The sequence below is a fragment of the Ornithorhynchus anatinus genome, chromosome 1 (genome assembly GCF_004115215.2).
Source record: "Ornithorhynchus anatinus isolate Pmale09 chromosome 1, mOrnAna1.pri.v4, whole genome shotgun sequence".
In the NCBI taxonomy this organism is placed as follows: domain Eukaryota; kingdom Metazoa; phylum Chordata; class Mammalia; order Monotremata; family Ornithorhynchidae; genus Ornithorhynchus; species Ornithorhynchus anatinus.
The window spans coordinates 26,959,396-26,985,572 of NC_041728.1; the positions used below are offsets into that span (position 1 = coordinate 26,959,396).

The window sequence follows — 26,177 nt, forward strand, 5'->3', positions numbered from 1 at the left end:
CAGGAAGCCGGGCTTTGAAAACTCCTTCTGTTTTGTAAGTGTGTTTTTTTCTTCTCTCCGTGCCAGGATGGCTTTAGAAATGACAGCTCCTTCTGTTTTTTGTCCAGTCGCAGTCAACCAGGCCAATTGGCATAGTTCTCATCCAAGTAACCTCCATCGGCCTTGAGCTTTCTCGTGTGCAGCTCGATCTGTTAGGTCGTTAACGGGCCCGATTCTACAGACCTGTTTGGCTTGACCTCAGTCCCAAAGGGGATCTCTGTTGGTCAGCGAAAGGTCACCCCGCAGAGAATACAAGGAATAATTTGAAATATCCCAGCAGGGATAAGCTGAGCGTGTTCTACGGATGCTGTAGTGCTCCCTGCTGGGACCGCTATGAAAAGTCAACTGGGAGAATGAGGACAGGAAACCCTTTTTAAAAAAATGGTATTTATTTCAGGACTTGCTAGGTGTCAGAGCACGGTGCCGAGTGCTGGGGTGTAGATAATGGACAGTCAGATTGGGCCCAGTCCCTGTCCCTCAAGGGACTTGCACCTAAGAGGTCAGGGCGGCGGGTATCCTATCCCCATTTCACAGATAAGAAAACTGAGACACAGGTTAGGAGACTTGCCCAAGTTCACATGGCAGGGCAGGGACGTGGCTGGGCTGTGAGCCCGTTGTGGGCAGGGATTGTCTCTATCTGTCGCTGAATTGTACTTCCCAAGCGCTTAGTGCAGTGCTCTGCACACAGTAAGCGCTCAATAAACACGATTGAAGAATGATAGAGGCCTTCCTCTTCTCCCACTACCTTCTGCGTCACCCTTCCACTTGGATTTGCTCCCTTTCTCCCCCCCCCCCCCCGACCCCACAGCCCTTATGTACATAATCTGTAATTTATTTCTATTAATGTCTGTCTCCCCCCCACTAGACTGTAAGCTCATGTGGGCAGGGACCGTGTCCATTAGATTGTTATCTCATACTCTCCCAAGCGCTTAGTCCAGTGCTCTGCGCACAGTAAGTAATAATAATAATAATTATGGTATTTGTTAAGCGCTTACTATGTGCAGAGCACTGTTCTAAGCACTGGGGTAGATACAGGGTCATCAGATTGTCCCACGTGGGGCTCACATTTTTTTAATCCCCATTTTTACAGATGAGGTAACTGAGGCCCAGAGAAGTGAAGTGACTTGTCCAAGGTCACACAGCAGACAAGTGGCGGAGTCGGGATTGGAACCCACAACCTCTGACTCCCAAGCCCGGACTCTTTCCACTAAGCCACGCTGCTTCTATTCAGTACCACTGACTGGCTTAAAAAGTGCTTTAGATCAGTGGAGCCCAATAATACCTAACCCGGCAGGAACCCCACGCGGGACAGGAACATATCCAGATCTGCTTATATCATCTCTGCCCCAGTGCTCAGGGCAGTGCTTTGCACATACTAAACATTTAACAAATACCACCGCTATTATCAGGGCTCGGTGGAAAGAGCCCAGGTTTGGGAGCCAGAGGTCATGGGTTCTAATCCCGGCTCCGCCGCTTGTCAGCCGTGTGACTTTGGGCAAGTCACTTCACTTCTCTGTGCCTCAGTTCCCTCAGCTGGAAAGTGGGATTAAGACTGTGAGCCCCACGTGGGACAACCTGATCACCTTGTATCCCCCCCCCCAGTGCTTAGATCAGTGCTTTGCACATAGTAAGCGCTTAACAAATACCATCGTTATTATCATTATCATCATTAGGGGGAGGAGAAATGGAGGAAGGCCATGCGCCACTTACTCATTCACATATCTACCTTCCCATTCTCCTCTTTCTCCTGCCTGAAAGTTATTTTGTGTCCATCAGTCTCTCCTATTCAGTTTAAGCCCCTTGAGAAGGGAGATCATATCTTCTAACTCCCAGTTGCTTAGTACAGTATCCCAGCTCAGTAAGCACTCAGTAAATACCATTGCTTTATTGATATGAGGTTTCCTCCCCTGCAAAAATGCATAATGATAGAGTGCCCTTTTGAAATGCACATCTTTTCGCTTTGGTTTAAGGTCCTTTTCCGGAATTAAAGGAACACAGCTGAAAGTTAACCTCCAGCCCAATGATAATTACTTCTTCTATGCAAAAGCCGTAAACGCTTTCGGGACGAGCGAACAGAGCGAAGCTGCCCTCATCTCCACACGAGGTAAAGCAACATTTTCTGACTCCCCAGCTTCCCCACTCAAATCCGTTCTCAAACGTGCACCTATAGCATTATCCTTTCCTAATAATTCCTAGAATACCTAAGTCACTTCCCTATCAACTTCCCTGAGAGGCAGATTCCTCTTCCCATTTCAATGCCAAGGAAAATGAGGCCCAGAGAGGTTAAGTGACTTGTCCAGGGTCACACAGCAGATTGAGACAACTCAGAGCCAGGCTTTTTCCACCAGGAGATGCTACTCATGACCCTAATTCCTCATTTCAGGTCCACCTGCAGCGCTGCTAAAGTTCTTGCTCCTTTGCTCTGAGCACTGGGGCTCAGGCAAAGAACCACTTACGATGTGATTGTTTTTTCACCGTACAGAATAAAGATTATCCCACAAGGAAAGGGTTTTTTTTTGCATAAGTGAGTTTTCCCTTCGTTGACCACCCCCAAGATGGCTACTTCTGAAAGTTTTCCTCCATCACTTCCTTGGAAGGTACCCAGAGAAGCGGCTCGTTGCACTGGCCCCAGAGGAGCCTTGGGATATCTAGCCCAGTGCCGGTTCCCACCCGAGGGACTTTTTCTGCGGGGAGCCCGGAGACGTTCACTTCCTTCTCCTTTCGGCTCAGGGAGGAACGGCCCGCATTGTTTCCTCCCGCGTTCGGATCCCCCCTCTCATTCCGTCCGTCCTCTTCCCTCTGCGCCACAGGAACCCGCTTCCTCTTGCTGCGAGAGACCGCTCACCCCGCCCTTCAGATCTCCGCGGACGGGATGGTGATTTGCTTCACGGAACGGAGACGCCTCACGGAGTAAGTGGGGCCGGGACAGCGCGCCGAGCTCGACGCAGGCCTACTCGGGCGCGATTCTTGGATCCGGGAAGGGATCTGGGTGCAGGTGTCCCGCACAACCCCGTAACAAGGGGTTCGGCAGCGTAGCCTAGTGGAGAGAGCCTGGGCCTGGGAGTCAGAAGAACCTGAGTTCTAATCTCGGCTCCACCACGTCTGCTATGTGACCTTGAGTTGGTGACTTCACTTCTCTGTGCTTCAGTTACCTCATCTGTAAAATGGGGTTTTAAGGCTGTGAGCCCCGGGTGGGACAGGGACTGTGTCCAACCCATTTGCTTATATCCGTCCCAGCGCTTAGTACAGTGCCAGGCACTCGAGAAGCAGCATGGCCTTGGGGAGAGAGCACGGGCTTGGGAGTCAGAAGGACTGGGGTTCTAATCTTGGTTCCACCACGTGTCTGCTGTGTGTAGACAAGTCACTTCACTTCTCTTGGCCTCCGTTCCCTCATCTGTAAAATGGGGATTAAGACGGTGAGCCCCGCATGGGCCGGGGACTGAGTCCAACCTGTTTACCTTATATCTACCCCAGTTCTTAGAATAGTGAGTAGCACATAGTAAGTGCTTAACAAATATTACAGTTATTGTTATTACCAAAAAAAAAAAAGCACAAGGAACTCACAGAGCTCACCATGTCCGACCTCACCGAGTGCATCCACCTGTACGTGCACGAGCACGATCTTTTCTTCTACCCCCCAGCAGCCAGACCCACATTCTTGGACGAACGCTCCCTGATTCCTAGACAACGTTCTAGCCCCAACACGTCCTGAGCACCAACTGAGGGCCCAGCAGAGGATCCTTCTTTACCTGTCAGGCCCACCCACTATGCAGTTTTATTTTATTTATTTATTCGTGTTATTTTCTACCGAGACGGTCAGCAGGCCGACAGGAGGCTATCGTTGCAACGTGGCCTAGTGGATCAAGTCACATAATAATAATAATAATAATGGTAATTTGTTAATTGCTTACTATATGCCAGGCACTGTACTAAGCACTGAGGTGATTGCAAGCAAATCAAGTAGGACACAGTCCCTGTCCCACATAGGACTCACAGCCTCAATTCCCATTTTACAGATAATTGAGGCCCAGAGAAGTGAAGTGACTTGCCCAAGGCCACACAGCAGACACGTGGCAGAGCCAGGATTAGAACCCATGATCTTCTGACTCCCAAACCCATACTCTTTCTCTGTGCCTCAGTTGTCTGTAAAATGTGGACTGAGGCTGTGAGCTCCATGTGAGTCCTGGACTGTGTCCAACCTGATTAAGTTGTATCTACTCCAGCGTTTAGTACAGGACCCGGCACCTAGTAAGCGCTTAACAAATGCCATAAATAAATAAAATTAAGTTGCATAGTGGATGGGCCTGACAGGTGAGGAAGGGTAAAGATACAACTGAAATAGATTAGAATGAAGAACAGTGGATGGGGGATAAATAAGAAGCAGCGTGGCTCAGTGGAAAGAGCCTGGGCTTTGGAGTCAGAGGTCATGAGTTCAAATCCCGGCTCTGCCACTTGTCAGCTGTGTGACTGTGGGCGAGTCACTTCACTTCTCTGGGCCTCAGTTACCTCATCTGTAAAATGGGGATTAAGACTGTAAGCCCCACGTGGGACAACCTGATTCCCCTGTGTCTACCCCAGCGCTTAGAACAGTGCTCTGCACGTAGTAAGCGCTTAACAAATACCAACATTAAATAAGTAAATGAATGGTTAGTATATGTAAATTGCTACGATATAAAAGGAGATATATTGATCTGTAGATGATTGCTAAAGGGGACTTGGAATGATCTGGTGGAGTTCGGTTGGGAAAACTTCCTGGAGGAGGTGGGATTTCAGCAGTGTTCTGAAGCCTGGAAGAGTAGATCTTTAGGAAATCAACACGTGCGTGTGGCGAGGCAGGGGAGAGGGCGGCGGGGGGCCGCACGGTGTGTTTCTCCAGTATCAGCTCAGTCCGTGGTGTGCTGTGGATTGCTCAGTTCCATCCCCTTTCCCTGCAGAATTCCATCCGTCCTGGGGGAGCGGTTACCTGCCGGCGGCCAGCACTACTGGGAAACCACGGTGGCGGACTGCCCGGCTTACCGAATCGGGATTTGCTCCGCTTCCTCGGAGGCACCGGGCAGCGCCCTGGGCCGAGACAACGCTGCGTGGTACATGCACTGCTCGGAGCCGCAGAGGTAATCCCACCCATCACCCTGGCCTTTGTCCACCCAAGACCGAGCGTCCTGACCCCATTGCTCCGGCGCCTCTCTCTTGCTTGGGGGCGGTGGGCAAAGCGGTGGGAATCAAAGAGACGGACGGAGTTTGCCGACCAACACTGCGCAAGCTGGCTCCGGGGCTCAGCGGGCCAGGGCAGAGCAAGACCAGGGAGAGGGGACGGACAAGTTTGGCATGATCCCTGATGGCAGCCTTTGGCCTGAGCATAGAGAAGCAGCGTGGAAAGAGCACAGGCTTGGGAGTCAGAGGTCATGGGTTCTAATCCCAGCTCCGCCACTTGTCAGCTAGGTGACTTTGGGCAAGTCACTTAACTTCTCTGGGCCTCAGTCACCTCATCTGTAAAATGGAGATGAAGACCGTGAGCCCCATGAGGGACAACCTGATCACCCTGTATCCCCCCAGCACATAATAATAATAATAATGTTGGTACATAGAATAGTGCTTTGCACATAGTAAGCGCTTAACAAATTTACTGGTCAGGGCGAGGCTAGGCTGGAGGACCTTCCCTTCATAGATCTTTTGGGGGTTCTTCCTGTCAGCCGTTTCCTTCCAGGACTCAATGATAATAATAACTGTGGCATTTGTTAAGTGCTTACTATGTGCCAGGCACTGTACTAAGCCCTGGGATAGATACAAGGTGATTGGACGCAGTCCCTGGCCCGCATGGGGCTCACAGTCTTAGTCCCCACTTTACAGATAAGGGAACTGAGGCACGGGGAAGTGAAGTGATTTGCCCAAGGAGAGAGATCAGGACTGGAGGTGGGGTTTTGGGAGTCATCTGCATCTTGATGGTAGTTAAAGCCATGGGAGTGAATGAGTTCTCCAGGGGAGTGGGTGTACTTCAAGGGAGTGGGTGTAGATGGAGAATAGAAGGGGACCGGAACTGAGCCTTGAGGGACTCCCGCGGTTAAGAGGGTGGGAGGCAGAGGAAGAGCCCGCAAAAGAGACTGAGGATGAGCAGCCAGAGGGATAGGAGGAGAACCAGGAAAGGGCAGTATCAGTGAAGCCAAAGTTGGATAATGTTTCCAGGGGAAGGGGGTGGTTGCCCGAGTCAAGGCAGCTGACAGGACGAGGGGGATTAGGATGGAATAGAGAATGGTGGATTTGGTAAGAAGGAGCTCATTGGTGACCTTTTTGAAAGGGTGGTTTCAGTGCGGCGAAGGGGACAGAAACCAGATTGGAGAGGATAAGGGAGAGAGTTGGAGGAAAGGACCTAGGGACGGCAGGTGTAGATGACTCGCTCGATGAGTTTGGAGAGGAATGGTAGGAGGGAGACGGGGTCATAACGGGAGGGAGCCGTGGGGTCAAGGGAAGAGTTTTTTAGGATAGGGAGAGACGTTAAAGCGGTGGGGGAAAAGCCACTGGAGAATAAACAGTTGAAGATGGTGGTCAGGGAGGGAAGAAAGGAAGGGGCAAGCACTTTGATAAGCAGTGGGCTCAGAGATGCAGGTGGAGGGGGTGGATTTTGAGAGGTGGCAGGAGTCTTTCTCTTGAGATACTGGTAGAAAAGACAGGAGAGTCAAAGAAGGGGCAGGAAGGGAGAGGGACTGGATCGAAGCAGGGGAGATTTTAAGGAGATCACACCTGAGGGTTTCAATTTTCTCAATAAAGTAGATGGCCAGGTCATTAGCGGCAAGAGATGGGGGAGGTGGGGCGGGGGGACAGGGGTTTTGGGGAGGGAGTTAAATTTCTGAAACAACTGGTGAGGGCAGTGGGCATGGGAGTCAATTAGGATGGAGAAATAATGATGCGATGATGAAATGCAGTATAACAGAATTGGTAGACATGTTCCCTGCCCACAAGAATCTTACAGTCTAGAGAGTATATATTATATTAATATAAATAAATACATTCCAGATGTGTATGTAAGCATCATGGAGATGAGGGGAGGCGGTGACTATCAAGTGCTTGAAGGGTGAAGATATGAACAGGGTTCAGCCTGACCCAATTTGATTGCATGGAATGGTCTATTAGGACTCCACCAGTTAATCAATCAATGGCATTTCTTGAGCACCATTTGATTGAGTGCATTAGCCTTGCAAGAAGTGCTAATTCTCCCCTTAGACCTTAAGGATCACGTGTTTTGCTTCTGCCGTGCTTTCCCAAGTGCTTAGTACAGTGCTTTGCCCTCGGAAGGCGCTCAATAAATTCCATCCGTGGGCTGACTGGGAAGGCGTAAGAGAAATGATTACGTTTTCCCTCCACAAGCTACATAAAGGAATTTCTCCGTTTTTTGTCAACTCCAACCATTTCAATTCGTCACTCGGAGGGAAATCCTGCAGAGCACTCTGGATGTCTGGCAGCTTTGGCGGGGCTCGGGATGAAATAACAATCGGCGGAAACGGCCGGTTGAAATCCTTGGGCAGTGCGTGGGCAGAAGGGAATGGAGAAGTCCAGGAAGGGCCGGTCGCCGGGCTGCGGTGCTCCTTGCCCAAAGAAAGGCCCAGTCCCCAGCGGGCCCAGTCACGGAGGAGAGCTCGGGTTTGGGGAAGAAGCAGGCAGGTTCTCAGAGCAGAAGGACTATGGGAGGTCAGATCGGGCTGAAGAGAATAATCTATCTACCAATCTCTCCTATTTCCCCACTCTAGACAGTCAGCTCCCCCTCTAGACTGTAAGCTCGTGGTGGGCAGGGCCTGTGCCACTTAGATTGTTCTGTTGTACTCTCCCAAGCACTTACTACAATGCTCTGCACATGCTAAGTGCTCAGTGAATATGATTGATTGACTATCACTCAGTTGATCAATCATTTTGATTGCCTACTTTGTGCTAAGGTGGAATGTCGAGAGAGAGCGCTCTTGGAGCTTTGGTTTTTTTGGGTTTTTTAATAGTACTTGTTAAGTACTTACTATGTATTAAGCACTGCTCTACACACTAAGGTAGGTACAAGGTAATCAAATCGGACAGAGTCCCTGTCTCCCACTGGGTCAAAGGGGGAGAGGGGGTATTCGATCCCAACTGTACAGGCATCGAGATGTGAAGTGGCTTGCCCGAGGTCACCCGGCAGATAAGTGACGGAGCTGGGACTACAACCCAGGCCCTCTGACTCCCAGGCCTGTCTCTTTCCACTAGGTCACACTGCTTCATTCCGTCATTCGATCCTATTTATGAAGTGCTTACCGTGTGCAAAGCACTGTACTAAACTCTTGGGAGAGTACAGGGTAACATAAACGGACACATTCCCTGGCCACAGTGAGCTTTCCGGAAGCGAATGATCAATCACTCAATCAATCAATGCTACTGATCGAGCTCCTACTCTGTGCTGAGCTGAAACACTCTCTAGAGTGGAATCTTGAAATGACATTGCTGTGGGATTTTAGTAACAGGAATGGTATTTATTGAGCCCTTCACAGGGTGCAAACTAAACTCTTAGGACAACACAGCAGAAACTTTGCAATACCTGATTAAATCGTATCTCTCCCAGCGCTTAGTACACTACTTGACACATAGTAGACACAACAAATACAACAATAATAATAATAATAACAGCAACAGTAGTAATAGGGAAGCATCATAGCCTAGTGGATAGAGCCCTGGCCTGGGACTCAGAAGAACCTAGATTCTAATCCCAGCTCCGTCACTTGTATTCAGAGTGACCTTGGGCAAGTCACTTCAGTTCTCTGTGCCTAAATTCCCTCATCTGTAAAATGGGGATTAAAACCCACGTGGGACAGGGACTTTGTCTACCCCAATTACAGTGTATCTACCCCGGCACTTAGTACAGTGTCTAGCACCTAGTAAGCACTCAATAATAATAATAATAATTATGGTATTTGTTAAGCACTTACTATGTGCCAAGCACCACAATCGTTATTGTTATCAGTCATAACCATAGTAATAATATTCACAAGACCTGGTCCCTGCTCACAAGGAGCTTACACTCTAACGGTGGAGACGGCCATAAACTGCCTCCCAACTAATCATCACCATCATCAGTGCTATCTATAGAGCGCTTAATATGTACAGACTACTGCATTGGGACCACGGAGTTGTCAGACGCGTTTTCTACCCACAACGAACTTGCAATCTAGAGGGGAAGAAGGGGGGAGCTTATTTATTTCCAGTTTTGATTTCTCTCACGACCTCGCCGTTTCGCTCCAGATACCAATTCTTCTCCAACGGGGTCGTAAGTAACGTGCACGTGTCGGAGAGACCGGCCCGTGTGGGGGTCCTGCTGGATTACGGCGGCCAGCGGCTCTTGTTCCGAAACGCCCAGAGCGGCCAGCTGCTCTTCATCATCCGGCACAGATTCGGCGAAGCCGCCCACCCGGCCTTCGCCCTGGAGAGGCCCGGAGTGCTCACCCTGCACACCGGCATAGAACCACCGGACTTAGCCAAACACAAGTAACCGTGAGCTCGCGAAGCACAGAGATCCGGGAAACAAACGGTTCAAATGCGAGGGGGACTTGACTCTCCCTTCCTGGTACCGCGCACGTATAAATGGCTCTCCCCAACGGGCACGTCGGTGATAACCGTCGGTAAAGACTTAACGGCACCTCAGATTTGGAACGCGCCGCGGGACGGGAGAGCATTAAGCAGCCTCCCACTCTCTGTACGGTGCTGTGCGTGCTTGAGCACTTTTTCGACTGTGGATCGAGAGGGGGACGGCTGCGTCCTCCTTGATTTTCTATGAAATAATCATGAAGTCGAAGAGAGGTCGGAGGGAAGGAATCTTACCTAGGAGTTGGCCGAACAGCCGACGGAAGAAAACAGACTTTTTCCACGGGAAAAGACCCAGCACGGCCCCGAAAGATGACAAACTGCCACCCTTGGAGACTACTTCTCACCGAAAAGAGTTCACCTGTGTAAAGGTCGTGCCTAGCCACTGTAAAATAATCGATGCTGTTGCACACCGGTCCCTTTTCTCTAAATCACAATGTAGGAAGCCACGCTAAACCTTAGAAGATCCATTTTGACAAATAAATGGGTAGAAAAAGTAAAATGGAGAGCCCTGCTCTGTGCGGTTTACTGTCAAAAATAGTCACACCAGGAACATCAGCGGCCAGAGGTAGGGAAACGGCACCAGGCCGACGACACGGAAAGGCTCGCGTGTTTGCGTGTACCCCTGTGCGTGAGGGCGAGCGTGACAGCGAAGTCGTAGTTCTTTCCCGGGGAAGATCTTAAAGTTCTCTCAAAATATTTCTAAAATGCAGGTTTAGCATGGGAGAGTGATGCAAACATGCATTACTACTGTGTATTATCAATCCATCATTGCTATTTATTGAGTGACTACTACGGGCAGAACGCTGCTGGCAGTGCTTGGGGGGGAGTACCGTAGAGTTGGTAGACCCGCTCTCTGCCCTCAAGGAGCTTTCGATCTCGATAACTTACTGTGCTGTCCTCCAAGGGCCAGCCCTGATGGAGATCAGAAACAGAAGGGGCGGTGGGGCTGACCCTCAGTGGGCCGATCAATCAGTGGTATTTATTGAACGCTTACTGTGTAGAGCTCTGTACTAAGCGCTCAGGAGAGTACAATATCCCATACTGCCCACACTGGCCGCCCCACCCCCAGCACCCAGCTGACCTCTCGCTCCAAATCGCAGCGATTTACTATAATATATATTAATGCATATATATTAATGCTTTGTAGCAAGCATTGTGCTAAGCAATGGGGAAAGTACAAGAGGTTCAGGAAGCAGCCTGGCTTAGTGGATAGAGCGCGGGCCTGGGAGTCAGAAGGACCTGGGTTCTTATCCCGGCTCTGCCCCGTGTCTACTCTGTGACCTTGGCAAGTCACTTCACTTCTCTGGGTCTCAGTTACCTCATCTGTAAAATTGGGATTAAGGGTGCGAGTCCCATGGGAGACAGGGACTGTGTCCAGCATGATTAATTTATATCTACCCCGGCGCTTAGAACGGGGCTGGGCACATAGTAAGCCCTTAACAAGATCTATTATATTATTGTTATAATAATATGATTATTATTATCATAGTATCGATCATATCAGCCATAGGCCCTGTCTTACCTGGGGCTCATAATCAAAGAGGGAGGGAGAGCAGATATCGTCTCCCCATTTGACAGATGGGGAAATGGAGGCCCAAAAGAGGTTAAGTGACTTGCCTAAAGTCAAACAACAGGCCAGAGCTGGGACTAGGCTAGAACCTCGTTCTCCTGACTCCCAGTTCTTTAATAATAATAATAATAATAAGTATGGTATTTGTTAAGCGCTTACTATGTGCCAAGCACTGTTCTAAGCGCTGGGGTAGATACAAGGCCGTCCCACGTGGGGCTCACAGTCTTAATCCCCATTTTCCAGATGAGGTAACTGAGGCACAGAGACGCTAAGCGACCTGCCCAAAGTCACCCAGCTGACAAGTGGCAGAGCCGGGATTAGAACCCACGACCTCCGACTCCCAAGCCCGGGGGTCTTTCCACTATGCCACACTGCTCTCTTCCCTAGGTCCCACTACCTATATCTCTTCTGTGGGCAGTCGTCATAGTGGTATTTATTGAGAACCCACTAAGCCTTTGGAAAAGTTTAACAGCCTATTTTATTTTGGCTCCCAGAATAATTTCTAACATCCAAAGGACATTCTGCATTTTATCTTCTAGAGCTGGAAGCCCGACATGAATCTAGCTGCGCTCTGGGGGCACCCAGAAAGTCTGCCATTTCGCCCTGCCGATAAGTCGTAGCCGCCGGCAGTGATTGCGCTGAGAGGATAAGGTGAAACAAGTTCCAAGTTGGGCTAGAATTCAGCGTCTTACCATGGGTGGGTGGGTGGGAGGATGGATGGATGATTGGATGGATGGATGAATGGATGGAAGGAAGGAAGGAATATAACTTAACACTAGTAGGAAAGTGCCGGTTTAGGGGGACATCAAGAGATTGAAATACCTACTATTCGATGGATGAATCCCGAGTGAACACTCTAGACAACCCTGCAATCCTCTCTCTCCCATCCTACAGCCTCAGTCTCTGAGCTGGCTCCCGTGTTCCTCCAGCAGCCGCTCTCCCTATCTCTCTCTCTGTCTCTTTCTGTGTCTCTCACAAACCCATTCACGCGCTCTCACTGTCTCTCACTCTCTCGTTCTCTCATCTCTCATCCGTCATGGCCTGTGGGGAGTCGGTCTTTGAAGCCCCTCTCTCCGTGGGTGTTAGGTGAGACACCAGCCGTCGCCGTGTCGTCTGGCGGGTCCCTTCCAGTTGCGGTGGACGGACGTCAGCCCAGCCCGGTTACTCGCCCTCTCCGGCTGGGTCTGCCCAGCCCAGCCTGAGGGAGGGCGGGATTGAGTGATTATCTGGCGATTTGCTGCCTGCCGTCAGCTCGCCCAGGCGCCAAAGTGGGTTTTGTAGTCTAGGCTGTGACAACCTGGCTTGGCTGTGTCCAGCCATTGGACACACAGGCCAGGGCTGACTTGGGGCAGAACGTCACAGGGGCCGGCTTTGAGAAGACAGTAAAACTCGTTCCCTCTATGGCTTCAACTCCTGAAAAGCAGTGTGGCTTAGTGGTTAGAACAAGGGCCTGGGAGCCAGAGGGTTTTAATTCCAGCTCTGCCTTTTGTCGACTGTGTGACTTTGGTCAAGTCATTTCACTTCTCTGAGCCTCAGTTCCCTCATCTGTGAAATGGAGATTAAGACTGTGAGCCCCATGTGGGTCAGGGACCTTGTCCAACCTGATTACCTTGCATTTACCCTAGCACTTAGTACAGTGCCTGGCACATAGTAAATGCTTAACCAGTACCGTTAAAAAAGCCCCACTACTATATCTACATGGGTGACTCTCAAATCTGCATCTTCAGGCCCAATCTGTCTCCTTCTCTGCAGTTTCATATTTCTTCTTGCTTTCGAGACATCTCTACTTGGGTGTCCCGCTGACACCTCACACTGAACCTGTCCAAAACAGAACTCCTCATCTTCCCACCCAAACTCTGACCTCCCCGTGCCTTTACCATCACTCTAGAGAATACCACCATCCTCCCTGTCTCACAAGCCCATAACCCTGGCGTTATCCTCAACTCATCTCTCTCATTCAATCTGCACATTCAGTCTGCCCCCAAATCCTGTCAGCTCATTATGGGCCGGGAACTTATCTGCTCATTTTCCTTTATCATACTCTCCCAAGTGCTTACTACACAATGCTCTGCACACAGTTAACACTCAGTACATTATTGATTGATTCTACCTTTTCAACATGGCTAAAAGCCGTCCTTTCCTCTCTATCCACCTGCTACTAGGCTGACCCAAGAACTTATCATTTCCCACCTTGATTACTGCATCAGCCCACTAACTGACCTTCCTGTCTTTCTTCACTCCGGTCCACACTTCACTCTGCCGCCCGGATCATTTTTCTACAAAACCATGCAGTCCATGTTTTCCCACTCTTCAAGAACCTCTAGTGGTTGCCCATCCACTTCTGCATCAAACAGAAATTCCTTACCACCTGCTTTGAAGTACCCAATTTACTTTGCCTCCTCCTGCCTCACCTCTTTGATTTCTTAGTACAACCCAGCCTGCTCACTTCACTCCTCTAATGCCAACCTACTCGCTGTATCTCCATCACATCTATCCCGCCGCCGACCCCTCGCCCACATCCTGCTTCTGGCTTTGAACTCCCTCCCCTTCCTATCCAACAGATCACCACCCTCCCCACCTTCAAAACCTTATTAAAATCATATTTCCTTCAAGAGCCTTTTGTATAGTCTGTACACTTGAATCTGTACCCTTTAAGCACTTGATATTCATATAGTCTGTACACTTGAATCTGTACCCTTTAAGCACTTGACATTCACCTCACCCTCAGCCCCACAGCACTTATGTCCGTATCGTTAATTTATTTTAATGACTGTCTCCTACCCTATACTGTAATCTCCTTGTGGGCAGGGAACATATCTACCAACTCTGTTGTATCGAACTCTCCCAAGTGCTAAGTACAGTGCTCTGCACACAGTAAGTGCTCGATAAGTACCGTGGATTGATTGCTAGAGTAGATAGGGAGGCAGCGGGGGGCCTAGTGGGAAGATCGAGGGACTGGACATCAGGATCCCCTGATTCTAGCCTAGAGGGACTTTGGACAAGTCACTAACTCCTCTGGACCTCCGGTCCTCCTCCTCCGAGTTCACAGTCTAGCTGGAACAATAGACATAAAGTAATTATAGATAATCCTTCAATCAGTCGGTGGTATTTTTTGAGCCCTTTCTGTGTGCCGAGAGCACTGTACCAAATCCTGTCAGCTCATTATGGGCAGGGAACGTATATTATTATTATTACTAAGCGCTTGAGAGAGTACAGTTTAACAGAGTTGGTAGTCACGTACCCTGTCCACAACAAGTTTACAGTCTAGATAGGAGCATGGAATGATAGTCCTGAGGGAACTCCCTTGGAATAATAATAGTAATGATGATGGTATTTGTTAAGCGCTTACTATGTGCCAAGCCCTGGGGTAGATACAAGGTAATCAGATCGTCCCACGTGGGGCTCACAGTCTTCATCCCCATTTTACAGACGAGGTAACTGAGGCACAGAGAAGTGAAGTGACTTGCCCAAAGTCACACAGCGGACAAGTGACGGAGTCGGGATCAGAACCAGACAAGTCACCCATCCACCTCTCTCCAAGTAACAGGTGGAAGCTTGTGCGCTCAGTTCAAGGACTCCAAGTAATAATATAATGATTAATAATTATGGCATTTGTTAAGTGCTTACTATGTGCCAGGCACTGTACTAAGCGCTAGGTGGAGGCAAGATAATCAGGTTGGACACAATCCCTGTCCCGTATAAGGCTCACAGTCTAAGTAGGAGGGAGTAGGAATTAATCCCCATTTTATAGATGAGGAAACTGAAGCAGAGTTAAGTGACTTGCCCAAGTTAACACAGCAGAAAGAGGTGGAGCTGGGATGAGAACCCAGGTCCTCTGACTATCAGGCTCGTGCTTCTTTCAGAAGGCTGTGCTGCTTCCCATATGTCAACCGTGTCAATTTTCCTTAAAAAAGGAAGTGTTTGACTCATCCAAACAGTCAGAAGTTCCATACTCGTTCAACACAGATAATCCCCAAACCTCTTTACCCCAACACCGTTTCTCTTCACCTCATCCCACAGTTTTAGAAAAAAAAGTCTCATTCTCCTCCGCTGTTCTCTTCATTCTTTTATTTCCTTTCAGGCCCATGACTGAGCTTTATATTCTCTGTCCCTTAATTCCTTTTATCAGGTTGTGGGGAGAAGGGATTTACAGGGTTTAAAGGAAGAGTTGAGCCTCCATTCAGGGTCACTACTTGCTAGCAGCTCTGACAGAAAAGAATTAGCTGGAAAAATCAGTCAGTGGTATTTATTGAGCGCTTACTGTGTGCAAAGCACTGCACTAATTGCTTGGGAGAGCACGATATAACAATAAAGAGACACATTCCCTTCCCACAACGAGTTTACAGTGTAGAGGAAGAAGGATCAAACAGCCACTGGGTAAAGGGAGGGGGAGTTGGATTATCTGTAGGTTTCGGTTATCCACACGTCCCATGGATGCTGGAGAAATGGCTGCGTGGTTTGTGAGCAGAGCTAGAGGTAAGAGTTGTCGATAATACTTGGTTTTCACGGTGTAATGTGATTGAAACGCCCTGGTCTCATGTCAATATGAGGAGCGGTGGCTAGAACCTGGGGCTGGGAGTCAGGGGACCTGGACTGTAATCCCAGCTCTGCCGCTTGCCTGCCGTGTGACCTTGGGAAAGTCCCTTCACTTCTCAGGACCTCGGCTTCTTCATCTGTTAGAGAAGTAGCGTGGCTCAGTGGAAAGAGCACGGGCTTGGGAGTCAGAGGTCATGAGTTCGAATCCCGGCTCTGCCACTTGTCAGCTGTGTGACTGTGGGCAAGTCACTTAACTTCTCTGTGCCTCATTTACCTCCTCTGTAAAATGGGGATTAACTGTGAGCCTCACGTGGGACCACCTGATTACCCTGTATCTACCCCAGCGCTTAGAACAGTGCTCGGCACATAGTAAGCGCTTAACAAATACCAACATTACAATGGGGGTTCCGTACCTGTTCTCCCCACTGCTTAGACTGAGAGCCCCATGTGGGACAGGGACTGTGCTTGACCTGATTAATAGGAATTTACCCACTACTTAGAACAGTGGTTGATGTGTAGTAAGTGCCCAACAAATATAACAATAATAACAGTGAGAATGAGAATGATAATAATTGAAAGGATGTTTTGCGAAAATCTAGCTAAAACACATTTTATGCTGATTTTTTCTTTTCCTTTCTTTTCTTTTTTTTTTTGCCTTTTGTTGTTGACTGCCATCCTGGCAACCTCTGCCTCTCAGCTCCTCAGCCCTTCCCTGGGTGAAATTGCAGGCTATCGCAAAGAGGTTGCTTCAGGGTTGGAAGTGGGAGATAGCCAAGAAACAATTTATCCACCTCCTCCAGACAGAGTCTTCCAGAAAGCTCGCTTTGCTTGCCACAAAGTTTTCTCAGGAAACAGTGGTTAAAAGGGAATGAAATCATGGAGCCTTGATCCACAGAATCATTATGTAAATGATGGTTATTATACTTGATTTCCTGTTAAAAAAAAAAAAAACTTTTTCAAAGGTTTTTTTTTGTTGTTTTCACCCACTTAGAAAATTCTGCCCAGCAAGTCGATCAAGACCTCTTCTTTAAGATCGCATGAATTTCTCCATTCTTTTTGCTTTTGGCTTTTTTCCAGGGCTGTACCTGAAGTGAATTCATTGATTTAAATTTCTCCTGAATTACTCTCATCTCAGCCCTCCCCGCGCCCGCCCAGGGGCGGCCGCAGCCCACACACAGAACTGGCTGGAGGAGGCGGGCGGGTGAGGGAACTGCTGTTTTCTTAGGTTGCAGGATCCTGTGCTTGAAAAGGAACCAACGTGGGTTTCTCCCCAGGGGCCCAGAGTTCTGCTTCCTCCGAGAGGCAGTGTGGCCTAGTGGAAAGAACACAGGCCTGAGAGTCAGAAGACCTGGATTCTAATCCCAGTTAATAATAATAATGATGATGATGATAATTACAGTGGTATTTTTTAAGTGCTGGATTCAAGGTAGTCAGGTTGGAGACAGTCCCTGTCCCACATGGGGCTCATAATCGTAATCCCCATTTTACAGATGAGATAGCTGAGGCATAGAGAAGTGAAATGACTTGCCCAAGGTCACAGCAATCAGGTGGCAGAACCGGGACTGGAACCCAGGTTCTTCTGACTCCCAGGACCATGCTCTATCCACTAGGCCACGCTACTTCACTGCTTCTTGATCTTCCACTTTTGGCTTGGGCAAGTCACTTAACTTTTCTTCCCCTCAGTTCCCTTATCTGCAAAATGGGGATTGAATACCTGTGCTCCCTCCTTCTTAGACTGTGAGTCCCATTGTAGAGGCCTGATTACCTTGTATCTACCCCAGATCTTAATACAGTCCTTGGCACAGAGTAAGCACTTGACAAATGCCACAATATTATTATCGTCATCCCTGACCTCATGTCTCCCCAAAGTGCTTCCCCATCCACGATCTGTTTATGTCCTCACATCATCCCTCTAGGGTAAGGAGGGGCAGGTGTTCTTATCCCCATTTAACAGAGGAATATACTGAGGATGGGAGAGGTTAATTCACGTGTCCCAGGTCACACAACGGGCCGGTGGCTGAGCTGAGATTAGAACCTGGGTCTCCTGACTTCCAGGCCCGAGGACCACCCACTCGGCCACACTGCCTCCTTGCAGTGAGGGGCTCTTACTTCCTGGGTACAGCATCCTCCCGACCCCCCACCCCAGTGCCTGTCAAATGCATCGAACGAACGGCGGAATGGTTCAGCTGACCCAGTGAGCCTGCTCGAGGGCAGTTATGGAATGAGAGCAGGGCTGGTAGCCAGGGTAATAATAATAATAATAATAATGGTATTTGTTAAGCGCTTACTCTCTGCCAAGCACTGTACTAAGGGCCGGGGTGAATACAAGCAAATTGGGTTGGACACAGTCCCCATCCGACATGGGCTCACGGTCTTCATTCAGAGAAACGGCATGGCCTAGTGGCAAGAGCACGGGCTTGGGAGTCAGAAGACGTAACTGCGATTCTGCCACTTGACTGCTGTGTGACCTTGGGCAAGTTACTTCACTTCTCTGGGCCTCAGTTACCTCACCTGTAAAATGGGGATTAAGACGTCGGTGAGGGTTGAATCTCCCTCTCCCGGTAGAGGGGCCTCAAGGCCCACTGAGATAGACTGGAGTGAGCATTAGCAATCAGGGTATTGACTAAATGTTTACTGAGGGTAGAGTCATTAGCCTAAACCCTGTGGTAGTCATAGTAATAAGGCCTATTTTTACTACCTTCAGAACTGTCTCTGGTCTGAGCTCTGGAGGACAAGGGGAGGGGAGGGAAGGAGGGCCTTGAGGGGTGAATATGTAAAATGGGGCTGAATAAGAATAATTAGGGTATCTGTTAAGCTCTTACTATGTACCAAGCACTTTACTAAACACTCGGAGAGATACAAGATTATCCAGTTGGGACACAATCCCTGTACCACTCGGGGCTCCCAATCTAAAGGGGAAGGAGAACAGATGAGGTAACTGAGGCACAGACAAGTTAGGTGCCTTAGCCGAGGTCACACAGCAGACAGGTGGCAGACCTGGGAGTAGAACCCAGGTCCTCCGACTCCCAGGCTTGTGCTCTTTCTACTCTTCCCCACCTCCTCCACCTCTCCTGTAGCGGCCTCTTTCCTTGGTCCACCTGCAGTCACGGGCCAGCGACAGAGACCTGGGTGATGAGGAAGTAGCCCCTTCTTAATGCATGTGAAGTCGGCCAAGATAGTGGATGTTAATACTTGCGGTATTTGTTAAGCTGTTACTGTGTGCCAAGCACTGTACTCAGCTCTGGGGTAGATTAAAGATAATCAGATGACAGGCTCACAGTCTAAGTAGGAGAGAGAACAAGTATTGAATCCCCATTTTGCAGACGAGGGAAATTGAATCCCCATTTTGCAGATGAGGAAAAGGAGACCCAGAGGAGTTAAGTGACTTGCCCAAGGTCACGCAGCAGAGAAATGTCAGAGCTGGGATTAGATAACCAGGTCCTCTGACTCCCAGGCCCACGCTCTTCCCACCAGGCCACACCGCTTCCCTGTTCTTTCCTGGAGTTCCCTGTTCTGGAGTTTAAAATAGCAGCAAGTTCATCTCTTAGCAACTGAGTTAAAAGCTGGTGCTCCGCTCCTTCCAAAATCAAGAAATGTTAAGTGGACTACAGCCTTGGCACCACGGGTTTCTCAATCTAATGTGGGTGCCGAATTTTGAGGCCACGAAAGGGGGAGTATAGTCAGTTTGGCCCAGTGCAGAGAACTTAATATACCCAGTGCATTTACCCCACCTAAGCGTGTGTGCGGGGGGGAGGCAGTTACGTAGGGAGGTAAGTAGGAAGGCCCTGATATTTTTGGATGTATTTTGTGAATAACAAGCCACTTTCAATGAAGCCTCATTATCCTCGCTCTGCCCCCAGATTGCTGTGCGACATCAAGCATGTCACTTAACCCCTCTGGGCCTTAGTTTCTTCACCTGTAAAGTGGGCTAAGCCAACAGCCTTGTACTTAAGTCCAGGAATTTACCCGCCCCCACACAAATTTTGTCCTCGTGGACCCCTGCAGTGAGCCTCCGACCTTCTTTCCGCCTCTCCCTGCCCCACAGGGATGTGATGAAGATCCAAATGGGATCGGTGCAGTGAGATCGCTTTGGAAAAGAAAACAAGCACCCTAAAGTCCGCTGTCACCGTGATGTGGAAATGTCCGCGCCTCCCCATTTTAGATGGCATCCAGTCTGCTTTCACGGGTCAGCCAGGAAAGTTCTGGATCTGTAAAGAAGAAGAGATCACTATTAATCAATCCATCAGTCAACCAATAGTGGCTTTTGAGCACTTACTATGTGCAGAATACTGTATTAAGCCCTTGGGAAAGTACAGTGCAACAGAATTAGACAAGTTCCCTGCCCATAACGAGTTTATGGCCTAGAGTCTCATTGCTTTCACCGTCGGTGGCCCCTCTCTTCAGGAGGCGCAGCCAGGTGCAGTTTCGTTTGGGAAAGTATATTTTTTCGAGGTTGGAAACGGCTCCCCTGTAGAGCAGTTTGGGGGATCGAGACACAGACCCCCTAACGAGGGGATGAGGCCATTGGACTTGCCCTAAATAGGCAGAGCCTCTTCCGAGACCCTGCCAAAGGGGTAGGGGCAAGTTCTGCCCTCACCCCTGTTTCCTTGCCCTCTCTTTCCAGCTCTAATTCTTCCTTTCTGATGACAAGCCCCCATTTTCCAGGGACCACTTCCCTCAGGACCAAGAAGCACGACAAGGGTGACAGGTTCAGCTTCCCCTCGGTATTGGTGACTGGAGTCCAATTCTGAGGAAGAAGAGGAGGAAGAGGGGAACTGTCTTTGCCAGAGTGTCTATAGGTTACGTTTCCCCTGCTTTGAGGCTTTTTTCCCCTCAAAGCAGCTCCAGTGGGCTCAGTGGCTAAGGGAGAGATGTTGAAAATTCCAATATATCTTTGGACGAGTCGGTGAGAAGCGATGCAACCTAGTGGAAAGAGCACCCGGTCTGGGAGTCAGAAAGACCTGGGTTCTAATCCTGATCTGCCACATTGTCTGCTGTGTGACCTTCACTTCTCTCTGCCTCAGTTACCTCATCTGTAAAATGGGGATTCATTCGGTGAGCCCCATGTGGGACATGAACTCTGTCTAAACTGAAAAGAGAGAAGGAGAAAGAAGGAAGAGAAAGAAAGAAAAGAAAAAGAAGGAAGGAAAGAACTCTAAGAAATGCCTCCTGAACAGCTGTGGGGCAGCAGGTGGATAAAAACGCGTAAGCCCTGGACTTTATCTACATAGCTCATTGTGGGCAGGGAATATGTCTGCTTATTGTTCTATTGTACTCTCCCAAGCGCTTAGTACAGTGCTCTGCACACCGTAAGTGTTCAATAAATACGATTGAATGAATGAAGGTGTGCAGAGCACTGTACTAAGCCCTAGGGAGAGTACAATAGAACAATATAACGGCAACAGTCCATGCCCACAATGAGCTTATTGATGATGATGGCAGGTGCTTTCATTCAATCGTATTTACTGAGTACTTACTGTGTGCAGACCACTGTACTAAGCGCTTGGGAAGTACAATTCAGCAACACATAGAGACAGTCCTTGCCCACAAGAGGCTCACAGTCCAGAAGGAGGGCGACAGACATCAAAACAAGTGAACAGGCATCCGTCGCTTCATTATAAATAAATAGAATTATAGATATATACACATTAATAAAAATAGAATTATAATTATGAATATGTTTCACATATACACAAGTGCTATGGGGCGGGGAGGGGGGTAGGGCAAAGGGAGCGAGTCGGGGCGATGGGGAGGGGAAGGAAGGGGCAGGAGAGGAAAAGGGAGGCTTAGGATGACTCCTGCGTGAACTGATGCCAGCAGGGGAAAGAAAACCTCATTCCTTTGGAAAGGGTCGTCAGGAGAAAGAGGGCGTTCAATAAATGCTATTGATTGATCGATGTAAACTTCATTCCCAACTATTCCCATCAGTCATATTTACTGAAAGTCTACCATGGGCTTGGGAGAACCCAATAGAGTTAAAAGACATCTTAAGGGGCTTACAGTCTAGTTCGCCCTGTAGTAAGTACGTCTTTACCCTTCTAGCCCAAAGTTGGGCTAAAATTAATTCGGAGAAACCCTTACAATAGTCAGTCAATTGTATTTATTGAACGTTTATGTGTGCCGAGCACTGTACTAAGAGCTTAGGTGAGTACAATAGAACAATAAACAGGCACATTCCCTCCCCACAACGAGCTGTGTACATATAGCCCTGATCTGTATCGGCTCAGACGTTTTTATCCACCTGCTGCCCCAATGCAGAGGGTAATGAGGACAGGCACCTGGCAGTGGTTGCTCAGCACTGCCTACAATGGAGCCACTGGTCTCCCCCTCCCACCTTTCAGGTGTCGCCCCCCGACACCTTCCACCAATCGGCCTCACCAAAATCGGGGCCGGAAATGAACCCGAGGAAGATGCCATTGTGGGCACCCTCGGCAGATGCCAACAAGGTTGGCAGAAATGCAACGGGACAACTGGAGGATCTTATTTTTCTTTCGCTTGCAGATATCACTGGGATTTTTAATTCCCTGAGGCACCCGGTACTCTGGGCCTCCTTCTCCGGGGGACAGCCTGACCCGGCATCCAGGGTGAGCAACAACTGGCAAGATGAACAACCGCCGGAGGCTAGCCGTCCGGTCCCTCCGGGAGCTGACGGGGGCTGGCTCACGCAGAGAGGTAAGCTCGAGGAGGGGCAGAAGAGGGATGGGAAGGAGCAGAGGATTTTTTCTCAGGGGTCCTCCCTCCACTTATTTTTTCTTAATTGTGGTATTTAAGTGCTTTTTATGTGGCAAGCACAGGGCTAAGTACAAGATAATCAGGTCCCACGTGGGACTTACAGAGCAAGTAGGAGGGAGAACAGGTATTGATGCCCCATTTTGCAGATGAGGGAACTTGGGCACAGAAAAAAGAAGTGTCTTGTCCAAGGTCGCACAGCAGGTTCGTGGCAGAGCAAGGATTACAACTCACGTCCTCTGAATCCCAAGCCCCTGATCTTTCCACTAGGCCATGCTGCTTCTTAGCCTGGGTGCTGGCTCTCTTTTGATGGGTGTTGATCGATGGTATTTATTGAGCGCTTACTGTACTAAACGCTTGAGAGCACACACAGATTTGGTAGACATGTTTCCAGTTAACATTTCTTGAGCATTTTCTCTGCGTTCTGTAATGAACTACTGACCATTTCTTAGAGAAATTTAGAGAAGTAACGTGGCCTAGTGGAAAAAGCACAGTCCTGGGAGTCAAAGGATCTCGATCTCAATCACGGCTCTGACACTCGCCCGCCGTGTGATCAAGGGCAAGTCACTTAACTACTTTTGTGCCGCAGTTTCCTCAGTGGTAAAGTGGGGATTAAATGCCTGTTCTCCCTACCCCGCAGACCGTGAGCCCTCTGGGTGGTCATCTTGTATCTACCCCAGGGCTTGGTTCACTGCTTGGCACGAAGTAAGCGGTTCACAAATACCTCAGTTGTTATTATTAGAAGTAGTATAGTAATTGCCACTATAATATACTATATTATAGTAGTATAATAGTAATTATACTATTATAATTACTATATATTATAGTTACTAATAATAACTATAGTAATTATTAGAAGTAGTATATTATAGAAGTAGTTAGTAGCAGTAAGAGTAGTCGTATTTCTTCGCCTTTCCCCACCACTTGCCTTCTGGAAGCCAAACAGTGAGAAAAGTCTGAATTTGTTCTTAGGAAAAAAGCATATTGGCCTCTGGAATATTGAGAATTTTTTGCGAAGCTTTGCCCATGGATTTGGAGATCTTTCAGAGTTTCAGGAAAAGCGCAATTCAGCAACCTCAGAGACTTTGTTAAAGGGGAGGGATTTCTTTAGGATTTGAAGTAAGACAGAAACAGTAACATTTTGCGGGGTAGCTGCTCCAGACCCCTTGGTTTGGGCCCCCAAGGCTGAAGGGTGTGGGCCGGCTCACCACGGGCTCTGGGCAGTTGGCCGCTGGGATGGATTATGGGGAGGTGTTTGCTATAAAGGGGCTTTAGCAAAGGGGGCTGCATCTCCGAGGGGTTAGGCAGAGAATGGAGGGGCGCGGATCCTCTGCCTACACTTTATTACTCAGCCTGGCTACTGGCCCAAGCTACCCTGACTTGCTCCCTTTATTCAACCCCCGTCCCAGCCCCACAGCACTTGGGCACATATCTGTCATTTATTTACTTCTATTCATGTCTGTCTCCCCCTCTAGACTGTAAGCTCATTATGGGCAGGGAAGGTGTCTGTTTATTGTTACAATGTACTCTCCCAAGCGCTGAGTACAGTGCTCTGCACACAGTAAGAGTTCAATAAATACGAATGAATGAATGAACCAGTCAGCCTGAGAAGATCCCACGCCCATTGCCTTCTCGTAAGATGTTCTACTTCGGAAAGCGTCAGCGATTAGCCGCCTTCCAAGGACACTGGCGGAAGACAACCCTCTCCCCGCCCCTCCCCACGCCACCTCTAACCCCCGCAAACACCCACCAGGCGAAACTGTTTTCTCTCCCTGCAGGAAGGTGCTGCTCCCATGGGGCCTGGCGTGAAGTGATGGAGGCTGGCTGAGCCGCGGTGACAGGTGAGTGGAGCGATTTCACATTCACCACGACATTTGGGGGAAGCGGTCCCCGGCGTCTTACAGAACTTTCCTGCCCACGTAGTTACCCGAAGGATCTGCTTAGCAACCAGAAGGAACGGCACAAGGGATGGGGGAAAGAAATCTCGGGGCGATCCCTGGCTCCCGGCTGGGACTCCCCTCCGACTCCCCAGACGTGGTAGAGGATAGGGGAGAGACGGCCTCTCCAGCGGGGTCTGGGGCAGGTCTCTCTGGGCTTCTCATTCTTCTCCCCGTCCCCCCGGCCCTCACTACTCAGGATTCTCGGCCCCAGTCCAAGCTCCAAGCTCCGAGGGTTCCAGTCCATGGGGCTTTCATCCTCCTTCAAAGAATGGCATAGAGAGGCAGTGTAGCCTAGTGGAAAGAGCATGGGCCTGGCAGCCAGGAGGCTCAGGTTTGAGCCCCGTCTCTGCCGCTGGCTTCCTGGGTGTCTCTGGGCAAGTTACTCATTCCCTATGTGCCTTAGTTTCCTCATTTATAAAATGGGGATAGGCTACCTTCCCTGCCTTCCTCTTTTAGCTGTGAATCTCCCCTGAGATAAGGACCGGGCCTGATCTGGTCCAGGCTTAACACAGCATTTGGCCCACCGCGATACTCCATCCCGGTTTGCAGGGTTGGAGCGGCCAGGCTTCCTGACTCCCAGCTTGCCCTGGGCTCCCCACTGGAGAAACGTGCCTTTTCCCACGTGGAAAAAGCCCTCCGCAAACAGACCACTGTAAGCAGGGGGACCCAGCTTCTCCGGGGACCAGAACGTTCCTCGGTCCTTTCGTTGACCTCGGGAAGACCCTGTAGACCAAATCCTAAATCACTGGCGTGCATATCACCTGCACACTGGATGAAATGTCTGAGAGAGGAGGGAAACAGGCCTTAGTCCCACCACCCTTAGCAGAGAGGTGGATGAGGACCCTGGCCACAGATTCCTTCGTGAGTCTGCTTGTCAGAGGAGAGACTTTCCACCAATCGGGAAAAGCATGTCACAGGTAGCTGAGAGAGAGAGAGGGAGTTCGAAAGGGCATGGGTTCTGTCAGGGTGAGAACGTGGGGGCGTATGAACATTTTCTAGTCAAGGAGTCCATGGAATTTATTGGTATCAATGGATTCTAGTCTTATTTACTGAAGGCTTACTGAGTGAAGAGCACAGTATTAGCATTTGAGAGTGGGTGCGTACGTAGCCATACAGCCTACCTGCATTTTCAAAGAAGACTCCACTGATGGTGGAGTGTGTGTGTGTGTGTGTGTGTGTGTGTTGGAAGAGAGCAAACCAGTGGAACTGGGTCCTGGCTCCACTGTGCACTACAATGGCTGACCCTGTTGTCCTGTCATATTTCTGGTTTGCAGCAGCTGTCTTTACTTTTGCTTCCTTGCCTCTCCAGCCTTAGGAAGCTTCTGCCCAAAAAGCCACCCCTTTCGGTCAATCAGTGGTATTTATTGAGCATATATTGTGTTTCAGAACTGTACTAAGTATTTGGGAGGGAACAATACCACAGAGTTGGTGGACACGTTCCCTGATCCCTATGCTGGGGGTCAGCACTGACTGAGGAGTGTATTCCAGAGACAAGCCTCACGCTCCTGCCCTCGGGGAGCTTTCCATCTGAGGCCTGTGGAAGGAGCCACGGTGGGAGGGCCTGGGGTGGGCAGGGGGGAGGCCAGGGAGGGAGGAAATCAGGAGGGTGGAAGTTGGCTAGATGCGTGCAAAGAACGATAGCTGCTCTGAGAGAGAGAGTCCGGCTTGTTGGGAAGGGCAGCGTGACTCTGCGCTTCTCCAAGGAAGTGGGTTTTGGGAGGATCAAGCTCTGCCATGGATCAGGTGTGGCTCAGGCCTGCCTTCGGTTATTA

At 49.4% G+C, this 26,177-nt stretch overlaps 2 protein-coding genes across 2 annotated transcripts in view; both read left to right on the forward strand.

Moving 5' to 3' along the window:
• The window catches only part of CMYA5 (cardiomyopathy associated 5), a 72,345-nt gene extending 62,216 nt beyond the window's left edge, over window positions 1–10,129 (forward strand). The window contains exons 10-13 of the mRNA XM_039911369.1: window positions 2,010–2,143; window positions 2,850–2,949; window positions 4,974–5,150; window positions 9,289–10,129. Coding sequence (XP_039767303.1) covers window positions 2,010–2,143; window positions 2,850–2,949; window positions 4,974–5,150; window positions 9,289–9,535 — 658 coding nt within the window. The 3' untranslated portion in view covers window positions 9,536–10,129. The remainder of the gene's footprint in view (window positions 1–2,009; window positions 2,144–2,849; window positions 2,950–4,973; window positions 5,151–9,288) is intronic.
• A 1,634-nt stretch (window positions 10,130–11,763) lies between these two features.
• The window catches only part of THBS4 (thrombospondin 4), a 126,721-nt gene continuing 112,307 nt past the window's right edge, over window positions 11,764–26,177 (forward strand). Inside the window, 3 exon segments of the mRNA XM_029058141.2 lie at window positions 11,764–11,851; window positions 22,238–22,408; window positions 24,244–24,306. The gene's annotated coding sequence lies outside the window, so the exon portion shown is untranslated.